The sequence below is a fragment of the Molossus molossus genome, unplaced genomic scaffold (genome assembly GCF_014108415.1).
Source record: "Molossus molossus isolate mMolMol1 unplaced genomic scaffold, mMolMol1.p scaffold_m16_p_7, whole genome shotgun sequence".
Taxonomy (NCBI): Eukaryota; Metazoa; Chordata; class Mammalia; order Chiroptera; family Molossidae; genus Molossus; species Molossus molossus.
In genome coordinates this window covers 61107996-61123476 of record NW_023425401.1, presented here as the reverse complement: position 1 = coordinate 61123476, position 15481 = coordinate 61107996, and the positions used below count along the sequence as shown (strand labels likewise).

Here is a 15481-nt window from a genome sequence, read left to right as displayed (position 1 = left end):
AATTGTTTTTTGTTCAAAATATTACAATTTTGTGTTAGATTTTACATAGACCAGACCACTACATACCTCTACACAATGATTATTTCTATAGACTAAGTTAAAATTGCATTATTAAGCTAGAGTTAGTCTTTCATATATTTTATTTTATCTTAACTATGATCCATGATTATCATATAAAAAAATGGCTTTTATAAACCACAATAATTTTCTATTACTTCACCTCTCTAAATGAACATTTAAAAATATTATCAGCCCAGTTCTGTAGCTTTGACGTGAACTATTTTCTTGATTCTTAATTCTGGTTATATATGGTCAATATAACATTCATTTTTAAGTACTAACCAAATTTTCATTTTAAAAACTTTTCTGATGTATCTACCAAAAGTGATTTTTGAAGACCTGTACTGATAAATGCATTAACAATTATATTTCCACATTTACTCAATGTGCCCTTACACTGTGATTCAGTGCAGCTCATGAGTATTGAGGTCAGTCAAAATGGATTTTTTATGATAATCATTCCTGACTCAACTGCCAACAGAGGCTGTTGGTTCACACTTACCCCAACTGAACAGAGGCACCCCAGTACCTACGTGAACATTGTTAGCAAATATGTCAGAGGCACAGCAGCATAACATAAGCAGATCCTAGACATTGCTAAATCACCAAGATAATTCTCACCATTTTGCACATTTTAGAAGTAAGTTACTTATGTTATAAATAAAGCCTAGAAACAATCTTAAGTCCCTCTCTTTCAATGGCTAAGAGGTTAAAAAAAAAAAAAAATCAAAGGTTTTAAAAAATCTAATGTAGTCTGGCCGGTGTAGCTCAGTGGTTAAGTGTTGACCCATGCACCAAGAAGTCGCTGATTTGATTCCTGGTCAAGGAACATGCCCAGGTTGTGGACGTGATCCCCAGTGGGGGGCGTGCAGGAGGCGGCCAACTGATGTTCTCTCTCATCGATGTTTCTATCTTTCTCTCCTTCTCCCTCCCTCTCTTTCTAAAATCAAAAAAAGATAAAATATACCTATTTTTTATCCTCACTCGAGGACATTTTTTCACTTTTGTTCAGATAGAGTGGGAGGGAGAGAGAGGGGGAAGAGACAGAGAGAGAGAGAGAGAGAGAGAAACATCGACATGAAAGGGACACATCTAGTGGCTGCCTCCCTCACAATCCCAACCAGGGCCGGGGATGAATCACAACCGAAGTACATGCCCTTGGCCAGAATCGAACCTGTGAATCATTGATCCTCAGGCCGACGCCTAACTGCTGAGCCAAACTGGCCAGGGCAAGAAAAAATATTAAAAAAAAAAAAATCTAATGGAAAAAGAAGGAGTGTTTCAAGTCCAAAGAAGTAGTCAATGCAAAAAATGCCTGCATAGAATTACATCGGTGGTTAAATTTTGCCTTGCAGTCCTTGCTTATAGCAACCTCCTGAGCCCACTTTCAGGAAGCAAGTCTACGCATAGCCTATGGAAACAAAGGGGGAAAAAAGTGTTAATACAACTGAATTCTCCTTAAGTCTTTTTACAAATATGTTTTGATAATATTGGTTGGTTGCATTTACTCATCTTAGGTATATATTTTCATAATAACAGTAGGGTAAAAACTTAATTTTATAACTCATCATACTTTAATTAGATTTATTTAAAAGCAATAATCACTATTCATTGAACACTATACATCCTTCAATTTCCACAACTCTTTCAAGTATTATTATTTCTATTTTACATGAAGACAGGGTAAATAATTTGCTCTGGGCTACATACACAGCCAGTCAGTTGCAGAATCAAGGTTTGCACTCACATCCAACTGGTTCTAAAGCCCATGCCCTTAAAATCATTCTGCTATACTGCCTCACTGTAGGAAGCTTACCTGAATGATCTCTTTATGAGGCAATCAAAAATACTTCCATAAAATGTGGCAATTTCTTAAGTTTCAATTTTGATATACGATTTTGTGCTCAACTAAGTTGGCCCTATATCCATAGTCATAAACTAACATACAGATCAGTGATGATGTTCCTGGACTCCCTATGCTGCTGAGCTAAGATGCAGGACCTTGGTTTTTCACCATAGCAGTGTATTTCCTCCACAAAAGTCTTCTCTGCCTGTCATCCCCACTACCTGATTTTACCATAGGGGTTTGAATATTATACTTTTCAACATTTTTATCAAGACCTGGAATAATGCAAAGAAGGCATGCTTAACAGAGTTGCATGACACAAGTCAGGGTACATAATTAATATGCTGGATGTTAGATTCAGAATTCAAAAGGATGTTAATAAAAGGGAACAAACAAGATGTAATCAGAAATGTGTAGTCCTGTACTAGGAAGTCAAAAACCAATTACACACATATAAATAAGGGGCCCAGCTGGATGACAATTTGTGTGAAAATGCCCAAGTCTTTAGTTGGGCATTTTCAAACCTGCTTAACAAAAGCAAAGGTTTTGATGTAGCTATTCTGAAAATAAACACATTTTTAAGTCATAGTAATAGAAATATCTTGATGAGATCAAGATAGGTCATGGTTACATAATCTCCATGCTCTCCTAACCCTGTCTAGGGTTTTATGTCCCCTTCTTTGCCAGAGAAGCACTGACAAATTTTGTGTTCATGAGGAACAGTAAAGGGAACTGGAGGAGTCTTGCCTGGACGAGTCTGGTGGAGACCTGAGAGATACCCTCAAATATTTAAGGGCTGTTCAATGGAAGGGTTTGCACTGCTAGAGAAGGCAGACCTTTTATCAGTTATTAGAGAAAGGCCAAATCTAGTTTTGTAAAGCATAACTAACACTTGCAGATGTCTAACCATGTAAACAAACTCCCTGGAAAATCTACTTGTTGCCAATGTCTAGAAATGGTCATACAAAAGCTGAGTGAACTTCCTTAGACATGGTATAGGAGGGATTTCTGCATGAGCACTACTTGAAACTTCTATGATCTTCTTTTGTTAGTTCCATTTTACTCAGTGGTGGAGTCACAAAGTCTACTCAGATAACTACAAGTTTCAGTCAAGTTTCCTAGGAATTGACTGATGGCCCCCAAGAGCATCAGAAATACACAGAATCAGTCTTTTCTAAGCAATTATCATTCAGATGAAGAAGGGTCATGAGGTTTCTGTTCCTCACATACTATTTCTGAAGCTTATGAAACTCCTGGGTTAGAAATTCATTCTAATCATCTTTTCTCTATTCCTTAGGTCTCTGGAAGGAAAATTATGTGGAGGCTTAGGTATAAATCAAGACCAGTGTGTTGGCTGCTTCCAGTCGCTCATCATCTTACATGTCTGAGATGGAAGGTCCCCAAATTCTTTGTTTCCAAGGGAGAATTCTTGTTTTCCATTTTTCCCTTTCTATTAAGCCATGCTTTGAGTATTCCTTTTTTTTTTTTTTTTTTAAATCCTCAACCGAGGATATTTTTACATTTATCATCAGACAGAGTGGGGCAGGGGGAGAAACATTGATGTGAGAGAGACACATTGACTGGTTGCTACCCACATGATCCCAACTGGGGCTGGGGATGAAACGCAACCGAGGTAGTACCTTTGGCTGGAAGCAAACCCGGGACTCTTTGGTCCACGGGCTGATGCGCTAACCTCTGAGCCACACTGGCCAGGGCAGTTTGGGTATTCTTTAAAAAATTATTTTTTCTGAATAGTTTGTATCAGACATAGTCACTATATGTATTATTCTATTTATTCAAAATTTAATCCAAATTATTTTCTTAAAAAGAAAATAATGTTCATACCTCATCTTCGACATTAAGTTCTTCTTCAGTCAGCTCTGCTTCCATTAATTCAAGAGGATCTTTATGGTCTTGGATGAGGGAGATCTTGACAAAGAGAACACAGAGAATATTTATTGAAAATATAATAGCATCAAGCCACCTGATACTCCACTGAAAATGACTTGAAGCAGTGCTGGTGCTTCTTATGTATAATAATCTACATTTTTCAAAATCTTTTTCAACTTTCTTGTCCTTTTGTATTCCTCACTTAGAATTTTCCCCGTACCACTTTTTCACATTCAAGTGTAAACTGGCATAGTTCTCCATCGTTAACCTCTTTTTCAGCTCTCTTCCCCAGCCTCTGCAGTGTGTGCCTCCTAAGAGTCACCCTGTCTGCCTGAATGATGCAGCAGTCAATAGTGTCTTTATTTCAAGGGCTAAACTAACAGCACTTAGTACAGGATTGAGCACTCACTGAATGGGCTCATGACTGATGACAATAAAACAGTCCCAAGTTAAATTGGATGGATATTAATTTCATTGGAGATGGAAACAAACATCTATGGACTGAGTTGGCTGTTCAGGAAGGTTCTGCTTTTTAGCAGTAATCAATAAGAGAGAAAACCAGTTAACAGTTTGGGCTTTGTCTTATACATAAAGAAGGATATTCCCAAAGCAGTTCCAAATGTATATCAAGATAAGAGTGACATTTCAAAGAGCTTTTTAGCTACTTTTCAACTCACAAATAAGCCAATTCTCCTTGCTAGTGTAGATGGTCAGACATAACGGGAAAGTTAGAGAATAGGTGTACTACAAATTGTGACTGTTCTGGGATTGTCCTTGTGATGGTCATATGAAAGGAGAGGGTCATAGAGAAAGGGTCATATCACTGCATCCACAGTATCCATAGTATACAAGTTACCTTTACTGAAGAAAAGTGCCACAGGCAGGATTTATCATCATTTACTGTATATCTACCATATACAGGGCTTTGTGCTAGATACTGAGGGTACACAGAAGTATAAGGTTCCTAACCTGAGAGGCCACCACTAGTGCTCAACCACTGTCCAGTGAACCAATAAGTATATAATACAAGCACTCATTTATACTCAGTCTGACATTTGTTCAGGATCAAAAAATCCATCCTAGCCACTCACAATGCCTCCATGATTACAAACAATATTGAGTCACACTGGTAGGGGCACTATTGGTTAGTGGGTTTTCTGACATTCATGGGATCTGAGGTCTTGGATCAGAATAGGTGTAAACAGCCCTGGCTGGTTTGGATCAGCGATAAGAGCATTGGCCCTTGGACTGAAGAGTCACGGGTTCAATTCCTGATCAAGGGCTCGTACTTCAGTTGCAGGTTCGATTCCAGCCTCGTGTGGGAGGAAACCAATTGATGTGTCTCTCTCACATCAATGTTTCTCTCTCTCTCTCCCTCCTTCCCTCTCCCTTCTATTCTTTCACTCTATCTAAAAAGCAATGGAAAAAATATCCTCGGGTCAGGATTTAAAAAAAGAACAGGTATAAACAAATAACAAAATAAAGAATTTGACACCTTGATTCTATTTTACTTTTTAAATTTAATGAATCCTCACCCAAAGATATGCTTTAATTGATTCTAGAGAGAGAAGAAAGGGGAGAGAGAGAAAGAGAGAAACATTGATGTGAGAGAGAAACATTGTCCAGCTGCCTCCAGTACAGCCCTAACTGGGGGTCAAACCCACAACCTTTTGGTGTATGGAGCAATGCTCCAACCAACTGAGCCACCTGGCCAGGATGATTCTATTTTACTTGTAATGAGGGGCCTTTGTTAGATACTTTACATAATCCTGCTGTTTTGTTGTTACCTCTAGGTAACTTTTTTTTTTCTTTATTGATTTTTAGAAAGAGAAGAAGGCAGAGAGAGAGAGATAGAAATACTGATGAAGAGAGAACATCTATTGGCCGCCTCTTGCATATCCCCCATTGGGGATCTGGCCCACAACCTGGGCATGTACCCTGACCAGGAATCGAACTGACAACCTCTTGGTGCATGGATCAGTGCTCAACCACTGAACCACATTGGCTGGGCCCTCCAGGTAACATTTTAAGTTAGAGAAAAGGTTTATGAGTTTTCAAAGATGAGCATTTTGCATGTAGCGGTTTTACTAGATTTGCAGTTTTACTATTTTTTCCTTTTTTGTATTTAAGATCCATATCTTGTGCCAGCAGTGTTGCTAAGTGGTTAACCATCGACCCATGCACCAATAAGTCACCAGTTTAATTCCAGGTCAGGGTACATGCCCAGGTTGTGGGCCTGATCCTTGGTGGGGGGCGTGCAGGGGGCCACCAATCTATGTTCTCTCTCATCGATGTTTTTATCTCTCTCTCCCTCCCTTCCTCTCTCTCTAAAATCAATAAAAAAAAAAAGATATTTAAAAAGAAAAAAATCCAGATCTTGGTATTTAGGACTAGTATTTTCTCCAGCAGCATTAAGCAGAGCAATCTCTTCACTAACAATAGCTTAAAAATATAATGTGCCATTGTTTTCTAAATTAATTTTACTTCAGACATTAACTTCCAGTTTACAACAAGAACCTACCCTAATATTAGGGGAAAAAAGAAGCAATTTAAAATACAGTAGACAGTGCCTGGCCAGTGTGGCTCAGTGGATTGAGGACTCAATCCCCAGTAGGGGGCGTGCAGCAGGCAGTCAATCAATATTTCTCTCTCACATCAATGTTTCTCTCTCTCTCTCCTTTTCTCTCAAAAAAATAAAAACAACTGTGGCTGGTTTGGCTCAGTTGTTAGAGGGTCAGCCTGCTGTCCCGGGAGACCCGGGTTCAGTTCCCGCTAAGGGCATGTACCTGGGCTGCAGTTTGTCCCTGGCCCTGGTTGGTCCATTTGGGTAGCAGCCACTCAGTGTGTCCCTTTCACATTGATGTTTTTCTCTCTCTCTTTTCTCTCTCCCTCCTACTCTATCTGAACAAAAAAAATGGAAAAATGTCCTCAGGGTGAGGGTTAAAAAAAAAATCAATACAAACATATATTAAAAAAAATAAAATTAAATCTAGTAGCCTATGTCACTAGAATAATTATTATTGTTATTTTTATAGGTATTGTTTTTGTTTCCCAAATTCACTGTTGGAGGGTTCATGAGAGAACAGGTTCTTGTACCAGGCTCACCAGTAGGCCCAGTACCATACCCAGACTAGAATGCACTTAACTCTCCCAGGTAACTGACAAGAGAACTGACATAATAAGGCATCCCGCAGGAAATTAGGGTTTATCCTATTTTGTGAGAGATAATTAACTCTGGGCTAATTCATGGCTTTAGTGAGTGGTCAACAATTTTATTTTTTTTAAACTTACCTTTATTGTTGAATGTATTACACATGTCCCACGTTTTCCCTCCTTGACCCTTTTCTCCCCACTCCCGCCCCACCTCCTCCCTTCTCTTTGAGGTTCAGCAGTCTAACAACCAATTTGTACTTCCTAATCCCTTCATCTTTTTCACTCATTCGCCCAACCTCCTCCCATCTGGCAACCAACAAAAAGTTCTCTGTATCTATGAACATGTTTCTGTTCTGCTTGCTCATTTTGTTTATTGATTCAATTGTTGATAGATGTGTATTTATTGCCATTTTTTTGTTCATTATTTTTCTTCAAGAAGACCCTTTACCATTTCGTATAATACTGGTTTGGTGATGATGAACTCCTTTAGCTTTTTCTTGTCTGGAAAACTCTTTATATGGCCATCGATTCTAAATGATAGCTTTGCAGGAGAGAGTAATCTTGGTTGTAGGTTCTTGCTTTTTATCACTTTGAATATCTCTTGCCACTCCCTTCTGGCCTGCAAAGTTTCTTTTGTGAAATCAGCTGACAGTTCTATGGTAGCTCTCTATAGATAACTAACTGCTTTTCTCTTGCTGCTTTTAAGATTCTTTCTTAGTGTTTAACCTTTTTCATGTTGATTATGATGTGTCTTTGTATGGGCCTCTTTGGGTTCATCTTGTTTGGGACTCTGTGCTTCCTGGACTTGTATTATGTCTGTTTCCTTCAACAAGTTCGAGAAGTTTTCTGTCATTATTTTTTCAAATAGGTTTTCAATTTCTTGCCCTCTCTCTTCTCCTTCTGGCACTCGCATGATGTGACTGTTGATATGCCTGAAGTTGTTCCACAGGCTCCTTATACTATCATCATTTTTTTGGATTCCTTTTTTTTTGCTGTTCTGATTGGGTATTTTTTGCTTTCTTATATTCCAAATCTATGGTTTGCTTCTTGGCTTCACCTACTCTACTATTGATTCCCTATAAATTATTCTTTATTTCAGTTAGTACATCCTTCATTTCTGACTGGTCCTTTTTATGCTCTTGAGGTCCTCACTAAGTTCCTTGATGTTCTTACGAAGTTCCTTGAAATTCTCACTAAGTTCATTGAGCATCCTTTTTTTTTTTTTTTTTTTTGGTATGTGCCCCTAGCGGGAACCGAACCCAGGACTCTCTGGTCCACAGGCCTCATTGAGCATCCTTATAAGCAGTATTTTGGACTCTGCATCTGTTAGATTGCTTATCTCTATTTCGTTTAGTTCTTTTCCTGGAGTTTTGTTCTGTTCTTTCATTTGGGGCATGTTTCTTTGTCTCCTCATTTTGGCTACCTCTCTGTGTTTGTTTCTATGTATTAGGTAGAGTTTCTATGTCTCCTAGGCTGCCTAAGGTGGTTTATTGTAGGTGCCCTGTAGTGCCCAGTAGCACAGCCTCCCTGATCACCCAGCTGGGCCCTCGAGGTTCACCCCTTGTGTGGACTGTACACCCTTCTGTTGTAATTGAGTTTTGATTGCTGTTGGCATGTCAATGGGAGGGATTTACTCAGGGTGATCAACTGCAAGGACCGGCTGTGCCCACTGACCATCAACCTCTGATTATCATGGAGGATCAGCTGTGTGAGGCCTACTAGACAGAGCGAGATTTACTTCAGCAAGGCTCTGGTACCCACTGAGTCCACTCCTTGAGTGTGTTGCTTATGGAGGAGGTTGGGTGGTGATGCTTCACTGTGCTCTGAAACTGTCCACTGGGTGTGCTGGCTCTGGGGCAAGGTTAGCCACTGCCTGTGTACTACCTGGGGCCACCAGGCATAAGCTACAAAGCAATATGCAGATGGCTGCTTCTTGTGCTAGGCTTGGTGGTGCCCAGGCCAAGCCAAGCTATGAACCAAGGCTGGCAGCTTCTAGTGCTGGGCCAGGGGCCACTTAGTGAGAGGTATGGGGCTCACTGCAGCCAGATGCTGCTTGTTTGAAAGAATTTAGGAAATTCTGAAGCAGGAGCCAGAACAAGCCAATCCTATAGTAAAGCCATTGGAAACAGCTTGGGTGGCCAGTAAGTTGGGTGGGGCAGGGCCTCAGGGAATCACCAGGTGGACCAGACAGTGTGAGCCAGGTTGCTGGAGTCCCAGATATGGTGCTCATTTGCTGGCCTAATGGGGGAAGGGCTCACCAAAGGAACAACGGCCACTGCCAGCACATCTGTCTGGGAGAAAGCTGCCTCTCTGGCCCTCGCCCAGATTCCAAACAACTCAGTTCTTTCCCATATGTCTCTGGTGCCTTTCAAGCTGCCTCCCCTCTGCACTGGAGCTCAGAGGGAGCGAGTTCAAGTAAGTATGTGCTCCGGCCCTTTAAGAAGCACTGCCTGGGGCTCCAGCAGCCTCAGCCTCCCTCAGCCTCAGTTCCTGCTGATTTTTACAGCCAGAAGTTATGGGACTTCTGTTCCTGGCACTGGAACCCTGAGCTGGGTGCCTGGTGTGGGACGGGGACCCCTCCTTCTCAGGGATGACCTTCCCAGCCGAGGTGTCCCTCCTGATTTTTATCGGACACATGTGGGTGTGGGACCAGCCCATCGGTGCCTCCACCCCCACCTACCAGTCTCGGTGTAGCTGCTTATTTAATTTCATAGTTGTAGGACTTCCATTCAGCTCATTTCAGGCACTTCTGAAGGATGTTTGTTTTGTAGTTGAGTTTTAATTTTGATGTGATTGTGGGAGGAGGAGAGGACCACATTTTCCTGTGCCTCCTTCTTGACCGGAAGTCCCTAATTCATGGCTTTTACTTTTTTTTCTTTTTCAAAAATCACTTATAATCTAATCGATCCTATTTAAATACATTTATTATCAAGAGTTTCTAGGTTGCTGAGAATTTAAACTGCATTTGTATATACAAATCCCAGAAGATCAGAAATTCAGTGCCTATACTATATTCTAAAAAGGCACTACAGCTAAAGCCTACTTAATAGTAAACCTGCACATTATGGAACTGATAGGTACTTGGTACTCCCAGGTACTTTCCTATAAACTATCATATTTAGTCTTCATATCTACCCAGCAAAATAAATGTTTTTACTCCCATTTTACTGGTGAGAAAATCAAGGCTCCGAGAAGTTAACCAGATGGTTTAACAGCCCACTAGGCTGGACTTCAAACCTATATTTGTAGAATTTTTGACATTCATAGAAATTATGATAGTTCAGGAAATATATATATAGAAAAGTTAAATGTTTACCGTTTCTAAAATTGAATCTTGAATTTCTTGGGATTTAACCTGGTTCTGTACATGGAGGACAGCATCATGGACAGTTAAAAAGAATATGTCCTTTCTGTTATCATTAAAGAAACCACATTTCTCCAGCTTTTCTATTACATGATCTTCAAAAGAAAGAAATAATGTTTAGTCTCTAGGAAAAGATATTTTTGTAACATCAACCAATACTAAATTTTGGTAGCTCCTCCCTTTAATTCTTTTTCCTCATTTTCAAATGTGACCCTGCTCTACAGTTTCTTTCCCAGGAGCACATGGCATGGTTACACTATAACTGCTTGTAGTAGATGACCTTGGTTCCCCACCAAGTCTCTCTTGCTAGTGTTCCCATCCTCCGGCTACTGTGTTTCTGGCTGCTGATGATTCATAGCTGTGGCCTTCTCTGGAGAACTTTCCTGGGTCAAAGGGAACTGTGTCATGTGGAAAGGCCTGGGAGGCCACTTGGGTGGCCTGCAGCCACTGATGGACTGATATGGGGTAAGAAGGCTGGCTCCCTTGCCTCAAGGAGAAATAACCCTCTTGTGTTCTTCCTGCTGGGTGCTCCCTGTGAAATTAGGCTAAGGTAGACTTTTACAACTGTATCTTTGTCCAGCTTCTTCCCCTTTCCTCTCCTGTTCCTCTCCCTCCTTCATGAACGTTTCCAGAGTGTACTATCTCAGTAAACCATGTGTGCAAAATTCCTTACCTCAGTCTCTGTTTCTAGAGAACTCAGCCTAAGCATTAGTATTTTCCTATACCCATACTCTTGTGAGTATGACAGAATCATACCCTGGAGGATCCTCTAGTTTTAAGGGATCTAAGTTATCACCAACTCTGCTGCCCCTACGACAATGTCTCCATGTGCGTCTGGCACTGCTGTCAGAACATCGGTTTCGCCCTGGCCCATTTGGCTCAGCGGTTAGAGCGTTGGCCCACGGACCAGAGAGTCCCGGGTTCGGTTCCCGCTAAGGGCACGTACCTCGGTTGCAGTTTGTCCCCGGCCCCTGTTGGGGTCGTGTGGGTGGCAACCACTCAATGTGTCTCTTTCACATCGATGTGTCTCTGTCTCTCTTTCTCCCTCTCTCCCTCCTGCTCTGAGTGTAAATGCAAAAATGTCCTCGGGTGAGGATAAAAAAAAAAGAACATCGGTTTCCAGGCATTACCAACTCTATGGCACAAACTGGAAGTACTATCTCCCTAGGTTTAAAAAGGCCCTCAGTGTGATTGCTAAACAGGCAGAGTTTCTGCCTTTAGCGATAAAAATTTTGGAAATTGATAGTTGTGATGGTTGCACATAATTGTAAATGTAATTAATGCCACTTAAATGTGACTAAACTAGTAAATTTTGTTATATATGTTTTATCACAATAAAAAATCATTTTTTAAGACCTTGGGTCATGATGTATCCACATTCCAAGATAGGACAAAGGGTTTAGGGAAAAGTCTTATAAATAGGTATGTACACATATGCATTTACCTTGAAGCGATGCAAAGTACACATTCACATCAATTCTTTGAAATTCTTTGACAACCTAAAAATTTAAAAAGAAGAATTTGAGTAACTTTATCTGCCCATAATTCAGTAGCATTCAGTTACTTGCTCAGGAGGAACTTCAATAGTTTCATGGTTAAACAGAACTTTGAGAAAAGTTCATTATTGGAAAACCTCAGAGGTTTTCATCCTACAGCAATGATATGATTAGGGATGATAAAACCACATCTCAAGAGGTGGCAACATCCAGTGCTCAAAGCACAGTGCTCGACAGCAGAGGTGCTTAACAAATATTTGTGAAGTAAGAAAAGACAGGAGTATAGGAGGCTTCCTAATATGAAGACAAGAGTTTGAGTTTGTATCTTTGAGTGGAAGATGTACAGGTATAGCTATGTGGCCATGAGATTCTGAATGTAAAAACTGACCTAAAAACAGGGGGTCTGTATTTTGACTGTGTCAGTCTTAGTATCCTGATTGTGACATAGATGATAGTTTTGCAAGATGTTAGCATTGGGAGAAATTGGGTAAGCGGTACAGAGGCTCTCTCTGTATAATTTCTTAAAACTTCATGGGAATCTGCAATTATCTCAAAATGAAAAGTTTAATTTAAAAAATCAAGATGCAAGACCTATGGGCAATAATAAAATAGAACTTGAAATTTCTGGGGAGAGATCAAGACCTCTATGCAAGTATAAAGTTTGGATTTTTCATAATTGTCATTACAGCATTTGAAAGCAATCCTTTGTTAGGTGTGGAAAATATTTTGGTATTAAGTATGTCAAGAATCTTTGCAAAAGTAATTAATTAAGCCCTTTGGCCAACACAATCTACAATGCACCTGAGCCAGTGCCTAAAGTGAAATGCACAATAAAGAGCAAGAGTATGTTCTCAAATGAGTTAATAATCAGATCTGCTAAGAAAACTAGAAGAGAAGCAATCAGCATTTCCTCACCTTCTTTTGTCAAGTATAATCTCTTTTCTACCTTACCTATCTAGCACCTGCACCCTGGAATGATTTCCTACCCTTGCAGAGGTAGCCAAGGAGCCCCAGCAAAGCTAAACCTCAGTTGAGGGTCAGTTTCATATTATTACAACTGATTGTTGGTGTCTTTAACCTGCTTACTTTTCTGCCTGACTTGCTTGATACCTGCCTAAAGCTTCACCTAAACTTGACATTCCTGATCAAGCGGAGACCCCAATTTGTCTGCTTTGGAACACTTGGTACAGTTTTGATTTTTTGTTTTTTTTAAGATTTCTTAATGTTTGCCTTTCTCTCTAGACTACTCAGTCCCATAAGGATAGGGACTATGACTACTTCATCATTTGTTTCTTGTGCCTGGCTGAGTGCTTGGCACATATTAGGCACTTCACATCTATTTGTTGAAAGAATGAACTCGACCTTGCATAACTGGTGTCTGATATCATGAATGTTCCTGTCCTACATACTCCTCAACCCTTTGACTTCCTAGATGCCTGACCTGCTTCCTGCTCTAACCTCTTAATGCCTTGGCTTTTCCAATCCTACCATGTACCCTGTATTCCCCATTCTGCTGCTGTCATATAACAAATAAAAACATAATACTTAACATAAATTTCCTTCTTTTCATATTTCATTTTCTATCCTCAGAAAAATAAAACATAATTAATGTTAATATTTGCTGAGGGTGACTATGTGCTAGATACTGTTCTAAACTAAAACTAACCATATATATGCTTATTTAATCCTCATAAAAAACATATGAAGTAGGTACTGTCATTATTCTCATAATTGAGGTACAGACAGATTAAGCAACTTGCCTGCAGTCACAATGCAGCAAGTAGTAGAGCCAGGATTCAACCCCAAGTAGTCTTGCTCCATAGCTTGTGGTTTAAAATATTATAGTCTAGGCCCTGGCCAGTTTGGCTCAGTGGTTGAGCATCAGCCTGCGGACCAGAGAGTCCCAGATTCAGTTCCCACTAGGGGCATGTACCACCAAAAATAAATAAATAAATAAAATATTATAGTCTGGTCCTGGCTGGTTTGGCTCAGCAGTTAGAGCATTGGCCCATGGACAGAAAGGTCATGGATTTAATTCCCGGTCAAGGGCATGTTTCTTGGTTGCAAGTTCAATCCCTGGCACCAGTCAGGGCATATGTGGGAGGCAACCAATCGATTTGTCTTTCTCACATCAATGTTTCTCTCTCTCTCTCTCTCTCCTTCCCTCTCATCTAAAAATCAATGGGAAAATATCCTTGGGTGAAGATTAACAACAAATATATATATAATATATTACAGTCTATAGCAAAAGCATTCCCCTAGAAAAAGTACAGAGGTTATGCAGTCAATCATCCTTTTGTAAACCTGGGCAAACCATATGGTTTACTACTGCCAAAGCTTCTAATCTATAATTCAAAACACTTAGAACCTTACCACTCGCAATGATCTCACTCCAACAACATCCAAGAAAGATACAGCTCCACAATCAAGCACAAGGCTATGGATTGGCACTTTGGGAACATTCACTTTCACTGGGATCTCAGAATTCCAATCCACTTGAATCTCTATTTCCTTGGTTGGGATATCAAGTTCTTCTGGGTCTTCAATATCTTCATCAGGCTCGAAAGCATTATTTGATGAACCAGCATCACTTATAATACCATTCTAAACAAAGAAAATACTGCCAATTTAATTGCCAATAATTTGAGATGTCTTTCAATATTTTATTTCAAATTACTTAAAAATCCTACACACTTTCCTTGGTAAGCAAAACATCGAGGGGATGGACTCTTAAAGAATGAGATTCACCTTAGTCCACACTTTGATGTTCTCCAGGAAGAAAAATGGAAAAACAGAGAAGCCAGAAAACTCTTGATTTCTGGAAGATTGTGAAATTGCCCAAGAAACACATTGGCAGGATAATAAAAGGTAAGAACTCTTAAAAGTTTATAAACTCACTGCCTTCTGTTATAATTTTATGGCATAGAATTGAATTATTTTGTTCCTTTCAGTAAAAATAAGATTTATTTCATGATGGAAAAAGAACTCACACCCTGTGTTTTATCCTGCTGGTTTCATTTTACTTCCTCCCATTCCCTCTTGCCTGCAAGAACAACTCAGCTGTTCTCTGACAAATGTATGTTATCTGCTTATAGACATCTGGGTACCAAAGGGGGTAGCTTTTATTTTAGACAATCTAATTGCTTTCATTTTCATCTGAAAAAGCAAAGAATTTAAGAGGGGAAAGATGTTGCCTCACCTTTGTTGCTCTTAATTGCCCTTTTTTTATGAGTTTCTGTATTTTCCTCAATGCTTTTAGCCTCTTGTTATATACTCTAATGGCATCAAATCCGACCTTTGGAAATAAATGTCAAGTTACTTAAAACATCCGGTTCCTAATGTTCATTAATAGCAATCGTTGTCTGGATAGGTTATTTCTCAAGTGGTATTATTACTTCAGACATCCTGCCAAATAAGAAATTCTTAAGGTTTCCACCACTGGGCCATCTACCCCACCCATCCAGAGACTCAAGGAAGAAAAGTAGCATATTAAAGACTCCAAGACAGTAGAACACCAAATAGCAAAAAATAACTTTTTTAGCTTTAAGTCTGTGTTTTCCAGATTTCCTTGACATTAAAGAGCCCTTTTGTTATTGCAAAATCTATGAATATTTTTCTGAACCAGCAGTTCACTCTAGAGCTCACATAATAAAACACTGCTCTAGAGATAAA

General features: G+C 39.8%; 1 protein-coding gene across 1 annotated transcript in view; it reads right to left on the bottom strand.

Annotated features, from left to right (window-relative positions):
* Nucleotides 1–1339: 1339 nt before the first annotated feature.
* Nucleotides 1340–15481, bottom strand: part of SLC26A4 (solute carrier family 26 member 4) — a 59196-nt gene continuing 45054 nt past the window's right edge. Inside the window, exons 16-21 of the mRNA XM_036246989.1 lie at nucleotides 15009–15104; nucleotides 14183–14413; nucleotides 11758–11812; nucleotides 10266–10408; nucleotides 3752–3835; nucleotides 1340–1471 (exon numbers count right to left, since the gene is read on the bottom strand). Coding sequence (XP_036102882.1) covers nucleotides 1448–1471; nucleotides 3752–3835; nucleotides 10266–10408; nucleotides 11758–11812; nucleotides 14183–14413; nucleotides 15009–15104 — 633 coding nt within the window. The 3' untranslated portion in view covers nucleotides 1340–1447. The remainder of the gene's footprint in view (nucleotides 1472–3751; nucleotides 3836–10265; nucleotides 10409–11757; nucleotides 11813–14182; nucleotides 14414–15008; nucleotides 15105–15481) is intronic.